Raw genomic sequence first — 24312 nt, 5'->3', positions numbered from 1 at the left:
CATTTATCTCATTGCATAGAGGAAACTTACGTGAGTGTGCGAACACATTTGGCAGAGTCTCGGATGTCCCACACCTTGATGTAGGAGGTGGAAACAGAGAAGACCAGACAGGACTGTGGACAGTATTTGACGGACACCACATTATTTGGGTGTCCTTTGAGAGTGACAATCTCCTGACCTGTGACCAGATTCCAAATCTTACAGGTGCGATCTAGAAGAAAGGAGGCAGATAGCTGAAATACTGGGTAACACTTTTGATTGAAAATTTCATGCATATTATGCTAGATCAAATCAATCAGGTGGTTATTTTCTTATAATTTATTGTAATTTTGCGACATGCTGGCGTTGGGTGATTGGATGAATATGTTCACTATCATTTAACTTCAGAGTCCATCCCTTGCAATTCTGGGGGGCAATTTCCATGTTAAGTGCTCCAAAGGAATTGAGAACCACTGCTCAGTAAAAAAACATTTTAGTAAAAGCAAGTTAATCGTGTGGCACAAAGAGGCCAGCAATTGCAGAAAGACACAGAAGAAAATTGTGGCATAATAGTTTTGCATTTAACTGTTCTTTTAAGACTTAGTTCAAACAAAATAAAGTTGGTGATTATTGGAATAGGATACAGTGAGTTTTACTCCATGCCAGCCGATTGTGAAATGGAGTGGTATTGAACCCTGATCCATATGGGAAAATGATTGTATGCCCCCACATCCCCCTCCCATTAAGTCTGTCAGATTTGAATGATGAGTGTTTTGAGGCTTTATCCAAGTTTAAATGGAGCTAATCTTAGCTGGATGAAGAAAAACAGATGTAAGAATATTTATCCTCTAAATATCAGTTAGATCAGTGTGTATTATATTTACGTTTTATTATATTTATGTTTTATTATATTTACTTTTTAAAATTATTATTATTATTATTATTATTATTATTATTATTATTATAGCCACTGATCAAAATGTGAACATGAGAAAACAACGTGGGGAACTCCCCAAGATTACAATTTCCAATACTGGTTGTTGGAAATTTCTATTCTGCTACACACAATCCTACTAAAACCTTCATCCAGTTGTCTGAATCTTTTAATTGATTTAAGAAAAATAGACGTTACTTACCAAAGAACAAACTTAGAGATACACTTGTTTTAGGTAAGCATTAAACCAGGAGGTAAAGGCTAACAGCTAGCCTGTCTTATTCAAAATATAAAAACTCCCTAAAGCCAACTACTGTAATCAACATGTTTTATGATATTTTGGCTACATTCAAATATTGTCAAATATTTTACTTCGATCATATTTAGTCATCTTGACGATTAACATTCATATAGGTCCATCATAACAGCTCTAAAACAAAATGCAATGTTATAAATTACATAGCAAACATTAAAGACATTTACATTAAACCACCTACTAAAGAAAGAGTGACACAGTCAGTGTTGCACAGAACAGTTATCTCATTAATATTTGTACCTTTCGATCCAGTGAAGAGAAGTTCATCTGTAGCATCAGCGCACAAGACAGGCTTCGAATGGCCCTCAGCTACAGAAACGCACTGCAGGGGTGCTGTCCGACCCCCTTTTACACCCCCAATGGGATTAATCACACCCCTAGAGATCACACATGTACATGTAGTGTCACAGTCGCTTCAGTATAACTCAATAAGACTGAGTTCTTTTTACACATCTACAAATGTATGCACTGTTAAACTAAATCACAAGCATGCACACAATCACATAAATGTTCTTTTCTTTGCAGGAGGAATATACAAACCCATGAACCCATGCTGGATTCACACAGATGATGCACCCCCATAAAACACTAGGAATATGAAATTACACACTTACGAACATAATTAGCTGTTGGTTTTCTGAGCCCACCACCTCCATCTCTACTGGCCCTCCTTTCTTTTTGTGGAAACAGTCTAATTAAGGCATTATAACAGAATAAGGGGCTTTCCTATTCAACTGGTACAGTCTCCCCTCTTTCTCACGCACTTACACAGTCTCTCATGTGCACTCAATTTTTCTAGCTGAACTGCTGCCCCTCACCCTCCCAATTTATGTCCCAGTGACAGGCCGAAGTGCCTGGAGAACAGTCGGCAGAGTGAGACAGAGCAGAGAAAGGTGAGAAGAAGAGGGAGGAATGTGGGAAAATTGTTCCCTGGTGGGCTTTCTAATAACACCAGTGGTCCTGTACGTGTATGTGAACATGAGAGAGTGCTAGAGTTAAACAGTGAGAATTAGAGGAGAGAAAAGAGAATCTGTGATTACACACAAGTCTTGGGAAAAGATTTCTGCATTGTGTAACCAAAACAGAGAGGTGTGCTAAAAAGTTGTCAAAGATAGTAACATGCTCCTTTTCTGTAAGTGAACACATGCTGATGTCCCAGATCGAAACACACGCAAAAAATACGTCAAACAAAAAATTTAACACTTAAACCTTCTGGCATACCTTCTTCTTTTCATGAATAAAAATGCCAACCAAAATCATGAGATGTCAGTCATCGGTCAATTGGAAAATGATGCATGCATGTCTGCCAAATGTTATGAAATTTAAAAAAAAGGGAAACAACTTGCACAAAATAGGCTCAAAACAATAGTTAAAATGAATCCCAACCCACAAAACCAACCTCACAGCAGCAGGCAACTCAAAAATAAACCACAAAGCAATGTTCTAAGACGTCATCATCGCCACATGCAGCATCCATTCTCTGCAAGTCAGGTGGGAGCTGAGGTTCAGCATTTCTACAGGCAGTTGTCTTTTAGGGCCAAGAGAAGAGAATATGTGTCTTAAATGGGTAAGTATAGAGGTAACATAATCAGAACATCTGCCTCTACTCCTGCAGAGCCACAAAATGTGGCAGATTCTGTGATAGAAAAATAACAGAATCCGCCACACCCACTTTTGGTCCTTTTTTATAATGGAAAGGCTTGTGACAGGATATAACACTTAATAAGTTCCAACAGATGACAAATAATCCTTTAAAAAGGATCAGAAATATAATTTGAGTAGCAGTTCCATTTTAATGAATTTTAACATTATTATTAACATTAACCTTTCTGACTGTCAATCCTAATGATACAGACTGAGAGCGACATCACGTTACGATTAGAAGCAGTGGTATGTTAAACTTTAACATTGATAAAATGTACCAGAATCTTTCAACTCACACACCTCTTTAGATACCTGTCATTTAACTATTATGCGTCATTATTTTGAAAATTTCTTTTTTTCTTTGTCTTTTGTTTTGGTCTTTATGGACACGTGTATACTGCACATAATACAATAAAGACAAGCACAACAATCTACTTCTTAAAGAACTGCAGTTATCCAAGTAACAAAGTGTTCCCATTCTATCATAGAAGATCTTAAGGCTGCTGCGATGTGCACTATTTGGAGGCTGCTAACGGATGTGGCACGGCCAAACACCATGAGACCAGCAGACTAATGAAAACATAAAAAACATAAAGGGAGATCAGTTTGTGCTCTCTGCAGTACAAACAAAAACAGAAGAACCACACTGAGAAAAGCATCAGAAGTGTGTGTGTGTGTGTGTGTGTGTGTGTGTGTGTGTGTGTGTGTGTGTGTGTGTGTGTGTGTGTGTGTGTGTGTGCGTGCGTGCGTGCGTGTGTGTTTGTGTGTGAGTTGATAATACTACAATTTGTTTATGTAATTTAAGATTTTTTTAAAATTTAGGTGTATGACATATCACATATATTAGATACATTTTTGTTCATTATATATAATTTAATATTTATTAGATTTATTGTGTTTGAAAAGGTTATTGGTCAAGTTATTGATCAAAACATCACTCAGTTTCTACTTTTATATAATGTTTGCTTAGATTTGCATATTTTCTTATTTCCCATGTAATTTTTAGTCTCTGTAACCGTGGTAATGTTGATTCAAGACTAATAAGCGAGCAGCACCACCTAGAAGCACAACATCACACATGTGGGGAAGGCCAGTGGGTCAAGAAACCTGGTGTGGTTAAAACATGCACCACAGATGTCTCACCCACCGAAGAGGAAAGGGAGGTGGAGGAAATTTTGAGCAAAGGCACTGGTTACAGGTGGAGATGAGATGACACCAGGTGAGACAACAGGCAGATGGGAAAACAGAGTGTGACAAACAGTTCCTCTACCTGAGCACCTCAGAGAGCGAGGAGTCGCTGTCATCCGACCTAGAGGCAGAAGAGGAGCAGGAGAGGGGAAGATTGGGAGGAAATGGAAAGGGTTAACGATAGTAAGGAGAGAGAAGAGGGTTGCTTGCAAAGGGTTAAAAGGAGAGACTACAAAAAGGGTTTTAGATAGGACACGGTGAGCAAACAGGCAGGAAAGCTCAGTCAAACAATTAAGCATGTCCAGTGATCATCAGGCAACGCTTGTCTAAGATGACCACTGAACAGGCTGCATTCCTTGACCGCTGGCTCCATGTTTACTGTGGTAAAACATGTTGACTATAGGCACAACCACAAACAGGAATGGCTGTTTTTGTGCCTAACTTTAAAGGAAAAAAATAGTTTGGCATTTTGGGAAACACACCTATTCGCACTCTTGGTGAGCATTTGATGAAAAGACTGATACCGCCTCTACAAGTGTCACCTCAGGCTTAGCTTATTTTAGAAGACTGTAAAAAAAGAGGGAAACTGCCTCTTGGAATTAAAGTCACTCACCAAAAAACTCTCATTTGTTCACATGTTAAATGATAACATTTTCACAATGTTTTCTACTGATTAACTAAAAGAGGAAATGTGTGAGCGTCGGAGGTGCTCACAGATTAGACTCTCTGTTAGCTGTTCCCCTTGTTTCCAGTTTGTATGCTAGAGCTAAACTAGCTGTTGCTTAAAATTTATAGAGATGTGAGATTAGGATCCATTTTTACATCTAGCTATTGACAGAATGTCATACAATTAATTTGACCAAAGCAAAGAAGGTTATAGAGAAGGAAACACCGACATCAGGGTGGTCAAACAGAGTTGTGTAGCTCCTCTACATGTGGCTCCTCTGATGGCGGTGTTGTCTCTTGCGTTTACCCTCTCTCCAGCCATATTGAGGGGATTAGTACAGAAAATAACACAAGGGACAGCAAACAGGTTAATAGAGGAGAAAATCCAGAATGGACAATGAAGTCGTCAGTCAAACTCACAGACAAGCCCACAGAAAGCTGTTGAGGTAAAAAAGAGATGCAGAACGCACCGATATAATACCTCCACATTAGCTCAAAGGCAGAGGCTGGTATGTAACAATGCAATATAAGTGTTATTATATTGTAAATATTTAATAGCCTAAGGGCTGTCACTGAGAGTCTGTGCTTTACATTCATAAGCAAGGAATAACAATGATATTTTAAAAAAACGCTCTTGCACATCTTGGGGGAGTAATGGTGTAAAGAAGTGATTCTTCTACTTCTTGATATTTACTGCTGGCCAGGGTGACTATAAGCATAGTAATTTCTGTTTTTCTGGCAGACTATCAACACAAAATCCTTTATGTAGTCATTGGTTTCAATGGACGCAAGTGTTAATGTGAAGATTAAAAAACGATCGAAGTTTCAGAGCCTCTTATCCAACAGCAGACAGGGTAGCATTGATCAAAATTGATCTTCCTCATTTTATGGTATCTTTCAAATCTCTGTCAAACGCTTGACCCCAGTTTCACAAACAACAATTCCATTGCACACAAACAGAAACTGGATTCATGCAGGCTGACACAATCACAAAAGAGACATTTTGAAGTTTAATAGAATTTGTGAACTTTCAATGATGAACTGGAGAACTACAGTTCTCTCATTTGATATGCAATTATGCAAAAATTCATTGAGATGACTGATTCTGCCTTTTTAATTTTTCAATAAATTAGGTTCACTTAACTTTGAGCTCATGCTTGTGATGATGAAATGAGTGTCAACTTAGGTCAATGTCAGTAATGTTAGGACAATGAAGCCAAACAAAAGGAAAAAAAACTGATTTATATTATAAGTCTCTGAATATAAAAGTTCACTTCAGTACAGACAGCTTGCATGTCCCCCACTCCTAACTTAAAACAAGAGTGTCTAGATCAAATGCGAAAAGTAACTTTAATCAAATTGAGATGATACATGGATGGAAGAGCCTAACGCCATTTCTTTCTCCTCTTCTTGTTCTGTAGGAGGGTTTTCTCTTATCTGCCCTCAGTTCAAACTAGTGACAACTCCTGCATAGGAAGATGACATGAACCAACGTGTTTACCTTCCCTCGCTCCAGATAATGAGCACCCACAGGTGCCTATACACCCTCAACATGTACTGTATATATATAAAGACAACACACAAAAACAAAACCCCATCATTAAAGCTGAGAAGGATTTTGGATTAATGAAGATCACAAAATGAACACTTTTACAGCCGAGCTAAACTTCAACTCAAATTAGCTACTGGAGTGGAAAAGTTGGAAATGATGAGCAAGAAGGGAAAAGGCTGATTATTCATTCCAACCTTGGTGACTTCGTAGCAAACAGGCACCTCGTATCAACAATCTGATGGTGTTGAACACACTGACACAGAAATGGGCATATTACATTTTACTTTGGAAATACCATCAAAGAATAAATAAATATACAAAGGGCCTGTTTAACACCGCAACCAGTCTGAAAGATTACCATGAATCTAAAGAACATTATTCAACAAAATTGAACATTATTGAGATAAGATTTATTGCAGTGCTGTTTGATTGGATTAGATTAGATTTTACAAGCTGATTTCCGTCTCCATCATTGTCATGGGCATTGCATCATCTCCAATCAGATATACACCAGTTCTTTAGGGTTTTTTTCCAACCACAACTGCAAGCTTAGAGTATGTGCTTGTTTGAACAGAAGAAGTTCAAGCTTTCTCCCTGCTGATTTGCATTTCCTTCCTGGTAACTCCTATAAATGGATTAGAAACACACTCCAATTACACCTTGTTGTTGCTTTTGTTAAATGCAGCTCCGAGTTGTCTACGACTGTTGTGTCTCCATGTGTTTGAGTTTACCACACCGAACACTGTACGTCTGAATGTCTGTGCAATCTGTACAACCTGGTGCTACATTAATTCTGGGCTAAGACTTTTTATCTAAGAGTGTGATTCATCTGAAGATAGACAGGGGCAATAGAAAATCTACAAAGGTACATCTACACCGAGGACAAAAGTACTTTTCTCTCAAAAGGTGTGACCCTTAACCTATCGACTAGGTCAGGGAGTGTAGACATTAAACATTGGAAGAGAAGAAAAGAAAGGAAAGAATGGTTCACAGTAAAGGTGAGATGGAATGGATAAGATGAGAGTGTGAGGGGAAAAAGCACTAAAGCTGTGTGTAATTGTGTGTATCTGTGTGAAAAGGTACTCACTTGTCCAGAGCAGAGCCTTGAGTTTGGTTACTGGTGAGCCTTGAAAAGACATTACGGTCATTCCTGGTCCTCAAAGGAGGGGAGGAAGGGGGTGTATAACCATCAGTGGGCCTGATGAGGGGAAGGAGGTTACAGAAAGTTAATAAAAGAAAATAGCCAAAAGCCCTCAGATTCAAAGGCATGATAATATTTTATTCACTACAATGTGTGATTGATCTGTGACAAAACTGAATTTAACATGCATGTACCTGTATGCACGATCATAAGACTTCCTTCTTGTTATTGGAGACGTATCGTAACCACGAGACTGCCTGGGACTGACACACACACAGACACACACACAAGAAATCTAGCTAAGCAAAACTTTAGGTTAGGCAAAATAATGACAAAACATCTATAGCAGAGTTGGGAATTTGTTTGTAACAAGGGTTTTATTCAGCTTACCAATATTTCTACCAGACCAAAACCTCTGGAAAGCTCATTTCTTTTGATGTAAAATGTAATGTAAAAATGTGTTCTTTATTTTCTGTTTTCATAATATTCCATGGTCATGCAATCAGCTGCATATTAGTCTCAGATGTTCATTCATCTAGTAAACTGTTTTTTGCTAAAGTAGCTGCACATTTTCTAAGTAAACCCACATCAACCGTATACAGTGATCTTTCTTTTCATCTTGCTCAAAAGTCGCTGGGCTAGCGTTAGCCAGTTTAAACTAAATTATTGCCTTATATGGAAGATGCGAGTGAAGCCAAGTCATTTTTATCACCCCTTGGTGGCTGCTTTCAGTATGAAACACAAGAGCATCCCATCTGTGTACCTGTATATGTGCTAGACTTATTAAGAACTCAGAGAACATGTTTCATACATTTATCTCAAAAATGGATTCATTCATATTATTGCATTAATGTATATTCAATCTTCATTAGTGTTGCTTTTCAATGTTGTCCTCTATACTTAAAAAAGTAAAAGACATTCAGACTGGATCAAATTAATGCAAACTAGAAAATACTTTGATTCGTAACCACATACAGTCATCAAAATAATTTATTGTATAATTGTAAAAGTAATTGCATTCAACTCTTAAAATCAATGGTCAAGTTCTGCTCTGATCGTGCTTTTTATGTGTAAACAGTCTAAGCAGCCAGTTAAAAGTTGTGAATAACTGATGGTATGACAGTAAATTAAATGTAATGGTTTTGAATTGTTAGTGGTACACTAAAACCAAAAGATAAATGACAGGCTGATCAACTGTAAATAGCATTGCTTGATGTCTAAAGTTAATGGTTAATGTTTACATGGTAGATGATAGCTAAGTTAACATATAAAGACTTGATGAAATAAAGTGAAAAATAAATTTTGGCATCTATAAGTGCTGGCTACATACTAGCAATGACTGAATTTTACATCATCGGTTCTATATTAAGTTATATATTTTCATTATCTGTATGCGGCCATGCTGATTAATGAGACACAGGTCATCACATTGTAAAGCACTCCGTACTTGTCTCTGTCATTACCTTGGTGCGGCTAGAAGCTCAGCTAATTATTAACATGCATTTCTGAGTCGAGCGGTGTAGACTGGTTTTCATAACAGAGACCGGTTGGAGAGGAGGAGATGACGAACCTAACATATCACTTAGTGACAGAATGTCACTTAGTTTGGCTTTCTCCTTGCATTTTGTGGTTGTAAATAGATTTGTGGGCTTTAATTAATTTTCACCATGTACAAGCCATCCAGACAGACGGGAAATGACAAAAAGTGAAGAGACAGCCGAGAGAGAGAGAGAATGATATTGGAACGCTGCCATTGTTAATGCTGCTGCACACTTCAATGTGCGCTAACTTTTGGCATGAATGGTAGAGGAATACACCTATTTTGAACTTTGGGTGATGTTTACAAGTAATGCATAAAAACAAAATAATGAGTTGTCAAAGGAAAGTCAGTCTCGTGGCTCAAAGATTTAAAATGTTACATATATGATAGATTGATTGTTGACATAGAGCAACAACAGCAACTGCTGACGAGTTATTGTCAATCATTAAAGAAATAAAATCCCAGCATTCACATTTCCCAGAAATTGAGACAGAATCTGTCTTTCACTAGCTTCATCTCAAGATTCACTTACAAGGTGTGTCCCCTCACAGGGAGGCTGATGGTGCGGGACACTCGGTCTCGGTGATAGGGGTCTCGAAGAGCCAGGCTGAGTCCCAGGCTTGCCGTTGCCAGACTCAGGCTGTCCTCCTGGATGTCTGTAAGGGAGGCCAGAGACTTGGTGATGTGCTGCTGCTTGCTTCCTGATGAGGGGTCTGGGACAGGACCCAGATACTCCGCTGAGACGGCCTTCATCTGAGCTGACAGACGAGGCTCCATCTGAAAAAGATATATGCCATTTGTGTTAGAGAGAACCATTGAGGGAGGGATTGAAATGAAGCAGAGGGACAATAATGAGATAGAAAAATCTGAAACATTACATAAAGATTAAGAATTAATCTAATGAAAGCACAAAAAAAATTCAACGTAGAGCATGAAAACATTATTCAGTTGTGTGAAAATATGGTTATAAAAAAATTGCTGGGTCAAACAAAGGCTGGATAGAAAAAAACAATAAAAGGCACAATAATGCATAGCGAGTAGCCCATTAACAAGAGGATAAAAGGAGACTAACACAGGAGACCAAAACAAATTTTATGGAATGGAAGAGCATTTGAAGGCTTTTACTGCCATCTCACGGTTCCAAAGAGAACAACAACCACTCTGATAGAATCATGTGTTTCGACATTGAAAGCATGGGTCCAAACATACCGATTATGGAAGAACACAAAAACTGGCAAAATCAACAATATCACTGATTCCTGAAGATCTGACAGGATTGGGTGCTGAAAGAAACAGCAGAAACTGATGACAACAACAACACTAATAAATTCATTTCAAGAATACAAATCAGTTTACCTTTATTCTGAAATCATCTTGACTGTTGGATTCTTTCATTTGGCATACACTGCAGGAAATGAGGATGTCAGCATTAGGCTTATAAACACATACAAGCTGAGGAATGGAGTACTTATTTTCCAGACAAGAATTTTGCAGGAAATATTGAGGGTCACGGTGAAAAGACAGTTGTGACATGTCATGTATCAAAGGTGTCGTGTGGGTGAGAAGACTGCAGTCTCACCTGCTGTCAGAGGCTTGGCTGAACTCAGACGGCTCCTCGTCTGTGCTAGTGTAACCATTTTCTGGAAGCACCAAAAATATACAACGTGTCAGCTCCTGGTGAACAGGTAAACCACTGCCACCCCGTACGTCTGTAGATGGTATAACCTGTTCTTCTAACATAATGTGTCCAGTAAAATGGGCTGAATATTGTAGCTTTAAGTACTTTCACAGTCTGGCCATCTGTTCATCATAGATACATTCTAGCTTCAACAGACTTAACATACTGTACATGTTGATTTTTATAAGTAGCTGCACATTTTTTATTTTAATTTACTACAATTTTAAATTTGTTGTTCCGATAGGAACATGATTTTGCCAGGTGATCAAAATATCAAGAGCATAAATTATAATGTAAGTACAGTTTAATTGCATACATTTTGTATTTATATTTTTCAACACATTTTTTTAGTTTTCCATAAAAAGATGATTTGGCCACTTTCTATGTCAATATTTGGTGATTTTCATTTTTTTTATTTTTAGATTTATCTTACCAGTGTTTCAGGTGACTTCATACCTGATTTAACCTGAAACTATTGTGTACTTTTTCCATCTATGGCAACTAGGGGATGTCTCACATAAAAGTGAATTTGTGATATGATTTTATGTGGGTGTCAGGAGGAGATATCATCTTTAAATGACTCATGTCTGTTGAGGTATAATCTTTAAAAAGATAGAAGCTAAAGAAAGCTGAAAAAGACTTTGTACCCCTGTTGGTATTATATTTAAAGATATTCATTCACTATAAAGCTGTATTGTTAATAATAATAATAATAATAATAATAATAATAATAGCAGCCTTTTATACTTCATAGAAAACATCTCATCTCACAAAACTAATATGTTAATAATATGCTAACTCAAACAGCAGCATAAAAATAGAGATTGAAAAATAAAGAAAGGAAGAGAAGGACACAAAAGAAAAACCAGGACAGCAACATACAGTTCAAAGTCTTCAAAATGTTTACACTGATGAAAAAACACAACTCACCCTGTTGTACATTGTGAATAAGAGCCTGGAGTTCGGGGATGTACTCTGCTTTTTCTCGCAGGGCATCCAGGATCATGTGATTGTGAGACGAGCCAATCACATCCGTCTGCCTCAGCTGACCCTCCAATAGTCTGATCTGAGCTTCCTTCTGAACCACCTGTAAACTCTGCGTGTACACACAATGGCAAATCTAGTCAACAATGTCAATGTGACCACATAGGCATAGATGCACGCGCAAATGCACACTCGCACACACACCAACACACACACACACACGCGTGTGTACCTAAAGACACTTCATAGTTCTGAGCAACAATTACTTTTAGGGTGTATTTTAGGGTGTATTGGGGTGGCAGTAGATCAGCGGTGGAGAATCGTCTAGAAGACAGGATCACCCAGCCATCGGGGGTTCGAATCCCGCTCCCGCCAGAACATTCAACGGAGTGTGAGCTGACGGTGGGAGGTGTCGGCTCACCTCCCAGCCACTGCCGAGGCGCCCTTGAGCGAGGCGCCCTTGAGCAAGGCGCCGTCCCCCCTACAAGATGCTCATTGAGGCGCGACCCTCGTGCGCGACCCGTCACTCCGCCTCCCTTGTACCTCTGTATGTTCTCTGTCTACTAATTGCATGCCTACAGGCCCCTAGTGTGTGCTGTGTTCAAGGGCCTGTAACCTGTAACACCTGGGTGTCTTTTTCACATATATTTACATGTGAGTGTGAAGTGTAAAAAGAATTTCCCTAAGGGGGACAAATAAAGTACTGGTTATTATTATTATTTTTATTATTAAGAATTACGCCTCTGACATCATGCAGTACAATAAAAAACCACTAGATGGCGATGGGTCCACAGATCTCCACCCCTGCATCTCACTTAAAAGCAGTTCAGGTCATTGCAACATCAACTGGAACATACACAAGACCACACACACACCTCTGCAGTCGACATTGTTATTGAAACCTGAATATTCTAAGCTATGTCAAAATGAGGTGCATCACCAATGACTAAAACATGACACCACAAGTGAAAAAGTACAATTTGTGCTGATGAGCAGATATCATTGCCAGTATCAAGCAGAAAGGCATCAGAATTAGGTAGTCAAAACACATAACATTAAATGTGTCTGAAAATATTTGAAACATGAACAAATTTGTGAAATTTTTTGAATTTTTTCCAGTGGCTTTTGAGGAGATGAAGGCAGACACAACCAAACCCGTGAGGTACAAATAAACAGAACATTTTCACTTATTTATTACTTATAAAGTAATACCACTTAACACCTTTGCCCTGGAAATCTACTCCTATGGTTTGAAATAATGTGTTATAATCATCAGTACTGTAGTTGTAGATACGGCAATAAAAATCTATTTCTTGCTGAACATCTGACAGAACTTTAGCTAGTTCTTTATTTGAAGTTCCACACACCAGAGAGCAAAGACAACTCACTTTGTCTATGGAAGCTTTCAGGAAATTGTCCAGTAAATGTCGAGCTTCAGCCAGAGAACAGGAGCTGATCACCACTGAGGTGTCCACAGAGTCCAGCTCATCCTGCACAAAGAAACAAAGGCCTACATTACAGCTGTTCAGAAAGCATCACCAACCTGTGTGTCAGTGTGTGCGTATGTTCATACCTTGGTCTCCTCAATCTGTACAATGGTGGCCTGACAGTCAGACAGGCTGTCATTGATATAGTCTATATTTGCATTGAGGACTTCAATATCCTCATTAATTTCCTGAAGGAGGCGGTCCTCTGCCTCTGGCCCCTCCCCATCTGCCATTAGCACCTCCCTTTTGTGCAACAGCGACTCCTGCTGGACAGTAAGCTCTTCTCGTTTCTAGCTCAACAAAAACACACAAAGCACAAAACACAGACACATTTACTTTTGATACGGCATATAAAACAAATCAAAGATAAAATGTATGTCTTAGCCTTTTTGAATAAAAGACTATTTTTGATCTAATTGGGGCGGCAGTGGCTCAGCGGTAGAGCAGATGCCTCATAGACTGATCGCCCCATCCATCGGCGGATCGAGTCCCGCTCCCCCCATGATGCCACCAGGAGTGTGAGCTGACAGTGGGAGGTGCCAGCTCACCTCCCAGCCACTGCCGAGGCGCCCTTGAGCAAGGCGCCGTCCCTCCTACAAGCCGCTCAAATTGGGGCACGTTCCGAAGCCGCTGCCCGTCACTCTGCCTCCCTGATGTGTGTAGTGATGTGATTGTACTAACTGCATGCTTACAGGCCCCCTTGTGTGCTTGTGTGTTCAGGGGCCCTGTATACTTGTCAAACTAACCGAGTGACTCTGTAATTTCCCCTTGTGGGGATCAATAAAGTATACTTCTTCTTCTTGTAATTCATGATTGTATTGAATGAAAATCCATAAGATTTCCTCGGGGAAAATCCAACGTCTCAAAAATGAAAAGCCTTAGTCTTGTGACCACGTCACACACAACGGTCAAGTACTGTAGTCAAGTTCCCTGCCTCCATTACAGATCAATAGAAATTGCTTCCTAAAGAGAGTGCTTTTAATATGAAAAAATTGAAATTTTACTACATGCAGCGTTTCATTCAACGTTTTCTGCATGTTGCTCTTTCTCGTGGATTTTTGGAGGAGATTCAACTTATCGTATTTGTGAGTACCAAAGAAAGAAAGAACCTCATTCACATGATCTGAACTGAAATGTGCAAAATGTACATTCAACCACAGAAAAGTCAGAATGATGTCCTACTACGAATGCTCCAATATGTAATTTTTATTTATAATTCTAATTGAATGATGCTAATACTTGGGGGTAATTTTATTAAAACCTCAACAACCAACTCAAAAAATTTAAGACATCCTCTCAAGTGATAAAAATCCGAGTGTAATCCCCAATGGAACACTTCAAACAACATTTTGCTTGACATTAATCCAAAATTGTAACTGTGTTTCCCACCTTGATTAAGCGATCCATGTCAGCTTCCACATTAGTGATTGTCATTCTCTGCATGACAATGTCGGTAATGCGACGCTCGAGGGCCTGCCACTTCTGACGAGCAGACTTGGAGAAACTGCTGGCTCTGCCTGCCACTCCAGCGCTGCCTAGACCTGCTGGCTTACGCTGTAACTTCTTCCTGCTCCTGGCAAGAGGAAGATGAAGAGGATGATGAAAATACAGGTAAGAAAGGCTGAAGTGAGGGAAAAAAAACAAACTTAAAATAAAGACATTTATCTATATCCTCTCAGTAGTAAAAAAAAAAAAAAAAGCACACAAAATAGAAATCTGACTCCTGTCATCTAGTCTCCTCTTGCATTAGACTGTCCCCCCTCTTTCCCCTCATACTATCATCGGACCCCCCAACCCGGCAGGTGCATTCCTAGTTATTAGGAGTCTATTTTTGAAGAAGGTGAATATCATGTGTAAATTCATCTACAAGTAACTCCTTTTCACACCATGGGATTACTTTGGCATACTTTCCAAACAAATATTGAGTACAGCTGCTTCAGAGAAAGTAAGTGGAGTCAAATGTTGAGTTGACTACATCAATCAGCCTTACCCAATGACCCTGGTTCCATCCATGCTCCCGTCACTCTCTCCCATGTATCCAAACGCATTGTTTTTGTTGTTCCACTGCCTCACCAGCCCACTCACAGTCCTTCCGGGCTCAGGTTCAGAGCTGCTTGCAGTAGTACTGTTTGATAACTCGGCTCCAGAGTCCGTAACTTGAGGTGTCTGGTTCCAGCGTCCTGCACGCCCGGCGACACGCTCTGACATGGGCTTGGCCAGGCGCCGCAGGGCAGTAACTTCCTGGGTCTTCCTGCGCAGCACCAGTTCCTGCTGCCGCTTCTGAGACTCCAGCGCTCGAATCTGATACTAAAGGCAAAAGGAAACATCCAAGCAGTTCTTTAATATGTTTGTTTTCCATCATTTGTCAAAATTTTCAAACTTCTCTTCATATATTAGAATTAGCTAGACTACTAAACATACCAAGTCTTGATCATAAAAAGAAAATCCTTCATGACAGGATTATAAATGTGGCCTTTGATAAACAAAAAATAAAAGTGTGAATATGTCTGTGTATATTATTAAGACACTGAATATTCCAGAAAGACATATGGAGAACCTGACTCTGAATACATTTACATTACATTTACAGTATGCAACTGTTTATGCTAATGCAGCCTGAATCTTTAAATAATATGTTTAAATAATAAAGTAAAAATAATAGCAAAACAGACTTTGGTCCCTGTTGACAACCATTTTGGCTTTAATCTAGCGAAATCATTAATGCATGCTTCATTAGAGGTAACTGAAATACCAATGGAATTATATACATGAGTTACATGTTTCATCCATTCTGACCTCTTGTCGTCGCTGCTCCTTCTTGAGCTGTGCGATCTCACGGTTCCTCTTCGCCTCCACCATTCTCCTCCTCTGCTGTTCCTCCTTCATCTGCTTCATCAGCTGCACCTAGAAATAGCAGAAGTTTAAGGTTTCCTGTCTTGTTCTCCCAATCTCCCCCCAACTCAGTCTCCCTTCCTCCACCCTTACCTTGGCTTTTTTCATCTCTGCAACCTCTAACTGGAGTTTCTTCAGCTCCCGTTCATACCTGCCCTGGTTTTTGAGGAGACGAGCATGTTCTTTCTGTGCCGCCTGTAGCTTCAGTAGGTCTCGGTTCATCTCCTTAAGTCGTTTCTCATACTCCTGCTTGATCCGGTTGGCCTTCTCCTCTGTGTAATTCTCCATGGACACTGCAACGCCAAATAAAATTGTTCACCTACTGTCAGGACGCTTCACCTTTCATGACTTTATGCCTTTCTATTGAACAACTTGATACACTTCCAGGTTTTCAGTTACCCAACCACATATATGAACTACAAACCCCATGAAGCATGAACTCACTGAGATTCTGCAGAACGCGGTCTCTCTCTAGCTGAGTGTCTCGGATTTTGTTCTGCAGCAGAATGAGTTTCTCTTCGTACTGCAGCTTCAGCATTAGAAGCCTCCGCTGGCTGTTTTCCAGCTCGTCTATTAGCTTCTGCTTGATCTCAATCTCACAGGTCAGGTCAGCCAGGTCCGCTTGGAAGTTTGCTGCTTAAAGAAGAGTTAAAATGACTTCATACGTCTCTTGAAATGACACGGACAGCATCAAAAGGTTGCCAAGTCTTTATGTAATGTCTGTTTTAATTAACCTACAGTAACATCAAACATAGTCCTATCCAAAACTGTCCATCAGTATAATCATTTTGTCTTCATCCTTTACTGTCAATCATGTCAAAAAATACTGAATGTCCTCAAAGAAAGAGTTAACAGGTAATGGCGCAAAGAGAGCCAAGGAATGGTTCACCATTGCAGCTATATGTTAGCAGAACTAACATTCTCAAATCAGCTCCGAACAACAGCTGAGGCTTGTGGGGACATCTGAGAAAAGAGTCCGGAATTAATAATTTAAGGCCAATTCACCAAATACACGTTGAGTTACTTCACTGGAGAAGTCAAAATGCTGACCAGATGTCGATGGCAGAGAAAGAGAGAGATACAGAGATAGAGATACACAGCAAAACATATAGAGACAGAGAAATAAAATTTCATTGCAATCTATTCAATGGTGAAACAAAGGATAGATATTTTGATGTAAAATAAAGTCATTAGCTGACTTCCAGACAGTAAGATTGACTAAAGGGAAATTATCTGATTGTATTGTTGTCAGAAAAACACCTTTCTCCTCAGAATCGGAATCTGAATCAACCAGACTTTCATCACTGTCAAACCCGTCCTCCTCTTCCCTGCCTTCCTCATCATCATCTTCATCACAACCGCTCTCCTCCTGCAGAGGAGACATTATGTCCTACAAACAGAAAAACAGAGGTATGTCACACTTTTGTTCACATTGATTTTTCTAAAGTCCTGGGGATGCCGACAGATGTAGCTCACCTCGGTGTAATTGTCGTCTGAATCGATCTCTTCATTCTGTCCATTCTGTCCGTTTGCACTGCTCTGACTGCTCTCTCCATTCTCATGAGTGTGCAGTTTGAATCGTTTCTTCAAACCTTTCTCCAACTCCGGACTACAGGATGAAAACAAAGTTTCGCTGTTAAGTCAGCCATTAAGAAAAAGACACAAATATCAATACATTTTTTCATGAAGTGCCATTAAATGATTTTGCTTTTTTGCTTTTGCCAAATCAATTTTCTAGTTCAAGTTCAACTACAAGAGTACAAGTGTTTTTGTGTATTACCATGAATTACAAACACTCTTGACTTGGCATTGAGTGGAATGTCGCACACAGCTGACGACAACCATTTGGGATTTGGGAACGCTGCCAAGTTATGTACTTACAGGCAAATTTAACCTCTAAAGTCATTAGGAAAGCCTTCTTCAGCCCATCTACTCATAATTTGGTCTTTCAGGCGTTAATGGTTTTATAGGTCAATTTGACTCCCCTCAGCTTCCTCTTTTATGACCATCCACTTACAGTATGGACAACCTCATCTCTAAATTCCCATAGATCTCCATTTATATTCTATCAAAACTCAATTAGCCTCTTAGTTTTAGGCTCTGCTCTCTCATGATCCAGTGGCCTACTAAAAGTAACCTTTGCCTTTCCAAAATCAGCTGTAGGCTGCTTCCCAGTTCTATTCTGTTCCAATGCCCTGATCATCTTATGCTGTCTTAAACAACAATGTATAAGGAGGAATACTTGGACTACAAAGAATTTACCATCTTGGTTTTTTAAAACAAATAATTTTGAAAAGAATTAGAAGTGCAATCAGAAACTCAACAAACTCAATGAACTTTAGTGTCTTGGGGCGATTAATTCTAGCATAATTTTACAAAACCTTTTAAAAACCATTATTTACAAATATGTCTGATATTAGCCTTAGTTGAATCACCTCATCCTCCTCTGTCGTCTTTCCTTCTTCTTCAGTCTCTCGATATCCAGCTTGGCTCGACGTAACACATCTGTCATCTCAGCCTCCATGGACATGGGAGCAGGGGAGGATCCAGGGGGGTGGCCCAGGGCAGGGCTGAGAGAGGAGGATGGAAAGGGGGAACGCAAGGAGAGTCTGGTTGTCTGCCGCCGCAATGACTCGTTCATTGCCTCGCTCTCCAGCAGCTTGGTTCTGACAAATGAAGGTGAGGAAGACAGGAAACATTGAAACCAAACCATTGGTAATGAATTTAATAAAGTGATTCTGCATTTTTGCTAACAGATAAAACACATTATTTCTTCCACAGCTATTACCTAAGTTCTTCAACCTCACGGATGTAGTTCTGGATTAAACACCCGATCTCCTCATTCCCTTCACCTGCAGTTCAAAGGCAAAAGGACGGGTAAGTCACAAAAACACTCACTAGGTGTAGATTAAAGGAAGTCAAACAAAATATTTAATTCATTCATCTTCTTAAAGATGAAACAATTGCCATCATCTTCTCTTCAGCCACTTATCCCAAATATGGATTGTGTGTGTAACTGGAGCCTATTCCAGCTGGCTATGTGCGAGCGGTGGGGTGCATCCTCAGCTCATCACAAAGCTTATGTTTATTGAATGGGCCAAATTAAAAAAACCTACTCTTTTTATTTAACTGATTATACACCACTAGACTGGCTTGCTTTTGTGATCATTCCCACTATCTTAGATTTGGCTTAAATGATTTCTACCGGCAGTCTTGATACACAATCTTTAGAGACAGAGTCAAAATCCCTTTATTTAAGTAATCTCAGAAGTCAACTTCCTTAATAAGTTAACACTATAAAAAGAAAAGAAAATAGGGAGGGGGTGACAGTGGCTCAGTGGTAGAGCAGGAGATAGAGAGGGTTGTCCAATGTTCCAAGATCGGCATTTCAATTTGTTTTTGTATTGGGTTTGCCTGCACCAATACAAAAACAGGCAAACCCAGCCAGCCCAGTAGAAGCTGAGGCTTTGCATAAGTAAGAGATTTGTTAATGATTAAAAATTGTTAAGGTATGCAAACTACCTCGGGAAATTTACTATGCATTAGCAATAGGAAGACCATTATTTGAAGAAGCACATAAAATGACTGCTTAAATGGCGAGATAGCCAAATATATCAGTTTTTATACTTACTGCTGCCACATAGCCTCATCAGCCTGATCTATGAAGGTACACACTGAGTTGGTGTTGTGATATCTTTGGTTTGTCCAGTTTGAACACAGCTAATAAGTGACAAAGAAGGGATTTTTGTTTGCCACTATTGACTCAGGAGCCATTCCTAATTACCAATTACACTAATTACTTATTTAGTAAAATATTGTATAATCCAGTTGTGTGACTGGGAAATTTTATATATATATATATATATATATATATATATATATATATTTCTTTTCAGATGTTGTTGATGATGTTTCAACACTGATGAAAGTGAAATATGTTGTAATAACATGTCTGGAAAGAAGAAAAATAAACTGAATAAATATATACTGTGTATATATACTGTATATATACATACACACACCCACCACACACACACAAACAAATGATGAGGGATCACGTACTTGACTTGGTCAGCAGACTGCTGACCTCATTTGCCAGCAGATGTGTGACACGAGTGTTGAGGTGGTCGATGGTCTCCTGCATAGCTTTAACTCGGAGACGCAGTGTGTCGCTTTCTCTCTGCAGCATAGCGTTCTCCTGGTAGAGATCGCTGTAGCCCTCTGAACCATCCTCACATGCTACGCGCTTCCCCTGCACAGAGAAACCAACAGTCATCACGAACAACGACAATCATGACCCTGAATGCCCAAAGGGCAACACAACCAAAAAACAAAACTGGCTCTTGTATATAGTTGATGTTGCAGTCAGACCAAACACAATGCTTTTATTTAACATGACCCTTAAGGCACCTATTGTCATACTCTAAATGATTCATTCTGAGAGAATCCTGTTGTGTGAGCTTTGAACAGAGAGTCACTATTAAATTCAGCCATAGCTTGAGATCATTCCCTCCACCAGTCCAACACTAATACAGCATAACATTCCCACTCCAGTTATAACCCACTGCAACATTCAGGTCATCTCGCAGCAACTCGTCGCAATCATGCATCCAATTCTCTCTTTTGCACCAAAACCTAGGAGGTCAAACCTGAGTAAAATGTGCCGTTTGGCAACTTTTCAGTGAATGTTCTGATATTTTTATTGCATCTTTCTCTATCAATGCTACAGGAGCAGTTGAGCTACCAGACTAAGTTACCTCTGAATTCTGAAGCTGCACTGACTAGTCTTCATACTACATTGCTGCAGAGAATCCTTACAGATGTGTGTTCCAGTAAATGCTTTTAATTTAATTAACTAATCAGCTGCTGCGGGCATGGGGTCTGCTTTTCTTACGCACCCCTTCGATATCCTTATTGCTTCCATTCATCCCTCTCTTACGGCCTCATTGCATCAGTCGCTCTGACAGCCAGGTATTGGCTCTCTTCCACAGCCTGCCATATTTTATTTCTCGTCCTTTTCACTCCGTCTTTTGGCTTCTCTCTACATTTTTCTTCTCCAAGGCATTTGCTTATCAACAATCATTCTGTCATCTCTCACCGCCTTGTACTCCATTAGCTCCATCTGAAGTCGGGCTATCTCTGCACGCAGGGCGCTGATCTGCTGGCTGGTTTTGTCTTGGTTCACCACCACCTTATTCTTGATGTTTCGGGCACGGTTTGCATATTTCAGCGTATTGAGTGTCTCCATGAAGTCTCGGTCTGACGGGCTGACACAGGCAATCATCACGGTGCGACTGGAGAGGAGGGAAACATGAAGGTTGTACCTGAATGGTACCTCTGGTGCCTCTGACAAATTAATAAATAAAAATATCTAACTTGCAATTTCACACCTGATAATGTAAGCCAATTAAAAGTTTAACTGCGCTGCATTTTACCAGGAGCAGGATCTGCACATGTTGATGGCATAACACAAAACGGTCCCATTGACAAATTGTGTCAACTGACAAAATGCACTGGTAGTGAGTGTCAATTTTCCAAGTTTGAATCTCATCTGATTTATTATTTAACTTTTGCAACTGTTAACATTAGCATCTGTAGTTAACTGAAATACATATTTTCTCTGGATTTAAGTGTCCCCCCACCCACCAAATCCTACTTTGATCTCTGCTTCATCATCTCACAATATCCAGATTGTTTCAGAATTACTTTTTTTTTTTTACGCAGTCATGCTCTGCATCACAGATAAATGTGTGTGCACATGAAATTACCTGTTGCCTCCCAGTGAATCCTGCAGCAGTCGAGTGAGTTTTGAGTCTCTGTAAGGGACGTGTCCTCCCTTCTTCATCTGGTCTCCTAAAGCACTGATCACATTTCCCAGAGCCAGCTACAAAACATAGACATGATGAATCCTTGTCTCTTTATGCATGGATTAATTATCACACTCAAATTCTTTACATTTTGTGTTTCTGTCAGGCTCACCAGTCCACAGTTGATGGAGATTCCCTCGCGTGCTCTCTCTCCAGTGGCTCCTGTGCGTTTCAGCCTCTCAGAACCGGCCAGATCCACAAAGTGGAACTTTGCCATAAGCGTTTCAAACTCCGGCTGGGCAATGGGGCTGGATTCCACACTGTTCAACTCGACATTCTCTCCTCCTCCATTCTGTTAGATGGGTAGATAGAAAAAAATGTTTGTGTGAAATGTGTCACAATACCAATCATTTTATCACTTTTAATGATCTTCAAGAGTAAAATAAATGTGATATAAACCTGATAAATCCATCCTTTATTCAGGATTTACTCAGTTTTTCATCTAAGATAAAAGGATAATTGTATGTGTTTTAACCTCTTCACTCTAAACGTCACACTGACCATTTGTGGCTGCTGGCAGACTCTCATCTGGCAGAGGTGGATGGTGAAGATGGCGTGTGAGCGTGAACTCTGGGCATTCATCTGCGTGCTGGCGGTCGTCCGGGACAGCGCACCAAGCTTCAGACACTGCAGCAGCTGCAATGTAGTCACAAAATACTAGGACATTTATTAACCATCAAAAACAAAACAGATAATAAATAAATGCTATTTCTTTGAATCAGATCTCATGATCACCTTCAGACTCATGAGACGAGCTTAAAACTGAATCAGTTAAAGGTGGAAAAACAGCAACTTGTTTTTTAACTTGTCTACCTCTCTGCACACTCTAACACAACTCAAATTATTTCTAGTGATTGGGTTTCTAAATCAATCTGTCTAATCAACTCTTTTAAATTCCATCTCATCCATATTCCCAACTCCTCTCTCCCCCTGTTCTATTTCTTCCTACAGGAGACTCCACATGTCTTCATCCATCTCTCACTGTTTGAATTTTGTTAAACTGAACACACAGACGATCTTTTCCTGAGTTTTCTCTCTCCCTACTGTCTGTTTAGTTACTTCTTTGAAAGGAAAAGAAAATATTACCCTTAGCGCCTCCTCCCAGGCAGCTTTTGCAATCCCTCTACTCCAAAACAAATCGCCACCCATCACCATTGTCAACGTCTTTGTCAACTGCTTGGTTCTTCTCCATTAGACTACATTCTTTCTGCTCTACCAATCCCCTCAAAATGTCATTCTACCATCTCTGCTGATCAGTTCAACTTCTTGACAGCTATAACTTATTTCTCAAGTCAGGTAATTTCAGTTTTACATTACATACTACAAAGTGTTATCACCGAGACAAAGTAGTCTCCTGGCTTGGATGCAGCATGTTGGAGTCTCATCACCCTTGTTAGCCTAGCTATCAGTTGTTTTCGATGACTGACCATCACATGGGTCTTGACAGACTTTTCTCTGGTGCAAGGAATCTCTGGCAGCTCCCATGCACTGCGTTCAATCAGCGTTTATCCACTGACACCCATTTCTAAATGATCAATCAATGCGCTCAGAAAAACAATGACGGGGTTGAGCCAAGACTTGTTTTTGAGTTCTTGAAAGTACTGATGCCAAGAAGAGTTGAACTCTGATCTCATCTTTTATTTGAGCTTTCATATGAAATTCAATAGAGTTTGTGCTAATTTAGCAAGAAACTGTGAAATTGCTAGATCAAACAATAAATATCTATATATATCTATAAATACATACATATATATACATATATACATATACACACATATATACTGTATATACATATACACACACACATATATATATACACACACACACACACATATATATATATAGACACACACACACACACATATATATATATGTATATATATATATATATATACAGTGATCCCTTGCTAAAACACGGTTTACTTTTCACGGTTTCGCTACTTCACGGATTTGCATCGTGCATTGTGTTCTGCATTCTGATTGGCTAAAAAGTCACTCCGCTTCTTCTCTACCTGTGCGTCAATAACGTTGCAGTTTAATATGTACACATATGTAAAACAGCTTGCCAAATTTACATTACGTACGTGCAAATTCTCTTGCAATTTCGAGTTTCTCTAAAACCCATAATGTCGACAAAAAAATCTGGACCGACAAAAGCACCTGCGGCAGGACCCAAAAGGCAGCGGAAGATGCTATCTATCGCAGATAAAGTTAAACTTCTGGACATGCTAAGGGAAGGTAAAAGCTATGCGGCTGTAGGTTGGCATTACGGAATTAATGAATCTTCCGTTCGTTCCTTAAAGAAGGAAGAAAAAAACATAAGGACGACAGCAGCAATAAGTTTTAATAAGGATGCAAAAAGGGTTGCAACTGTCCGCAAGAAGGGCCATCAGCATTTAACGCTTGGTACTGCGTGGACCTTTTGATGAGCCGTTCATTACAGT

At 39.6% G+C, this 24312-nt stretch overlaps 1 protein-coding gene across 8 annotated transcripts in view; it reads right to left on the bottom strand.

Moving 5' to 3' along the window:
- Positions 1-24312, bottom strand: part of kif21b (kinesin family member 21B) — a 70333-nt gene that overhangs the window by 22048 nt on the left and 23973 nt on the right. For 6 of the 8 annotated variants that reach the window (XR_011035440.1, XR_011035441.1, XR_011035443.1 and 3 more), the window contains exons 5-28: positions 22370-22504; positions 21981-22160; positions 21770-21885; positions 21100-21295; positions 20064-20253; positions 18790-18853; positions 18437-18667; positions 17478-17610; positions 17262-17391; positions 16446-16637; positions 16095-16294; positions 15906-16013; positions 15100-15416; positions 14499-14682; positions 13196-13399; positions 13011-13112; positions 11569-11734; positions 10540-10600; positions 10317-10365; positions 9493-9737; positions 7615-7683; positions 7367-7477; positions 1470-1606; positions 31-211 (exon numbers count right to left, since the gene is read on the bottom strand). Coding sequence is in view for 4 of the 8 variants with exons in the window: in XM_068315630.1 (XP_068171731.1) it covers positions 31-211; positions 1470-1606; positions 7367-7477; positions 7615-7683; positions 9493-9737; positions 10317-10365; positions 10540-10600; positions 11569-11734; positions 13011-13112; positions 13196-13399; positions 14499-14682; positions 15100-15416; positions 15906-16013; positions 16095-16294; positions 16446-16637; positions 17262-17391; positions 17478-17610; positions 18437-18667; positions 18790-18853; positions 20064-20253; positions 21100-21295; positions 21770-21885; positions 21981-22160; positions 22370-22504 (3701 nt within the window). In the remaining 4 variants the exon portion in view is untranslated. The remainder of the gene's footprint in view (positions 1-30; positions 212-1469; positions 1607-7366; positions 7478-7614; positions 7684-9492; positions 9738-10316; positions 10366-10539; positions 10601-11568; positions 11735-13010; positions 13113-13195; positions 13400-14498; positions 14683-15099; positions 15417-15905; positions 16014-16094; positions 16295-16445; positions 16638-17261; positions 17392-17477; positions 17611-18436; positions 18668-18789; positions 18854-20063; positions 20254-21099; positions 21296-21769; positions 21886-21980; positions 22161-22369; positions 22505-24312) is intronic. The other 2 variants (XR_011035442.1, XM_068315631.1) reach the window with 1 other exon arrangement.

This window comes from Antennarius striatus, chromosome 5, assembly GCF_040054535.1.
Source record: "Antennarius striatus isolate MH-2024 chromosome 5, ASM4005453v1, whole genome shotgun sequence".
Lineage (NCBI taxonomy): Eukaryota > Metazoa > Chordata > Actinopteri > Lophiiformes > Antennariidae > Antennarius > Antennarius striatus.
Note: the sequence above shows the minus strand (reverse complement) of the source record. Positions and strands in the feature narration are given on the sequence as shown.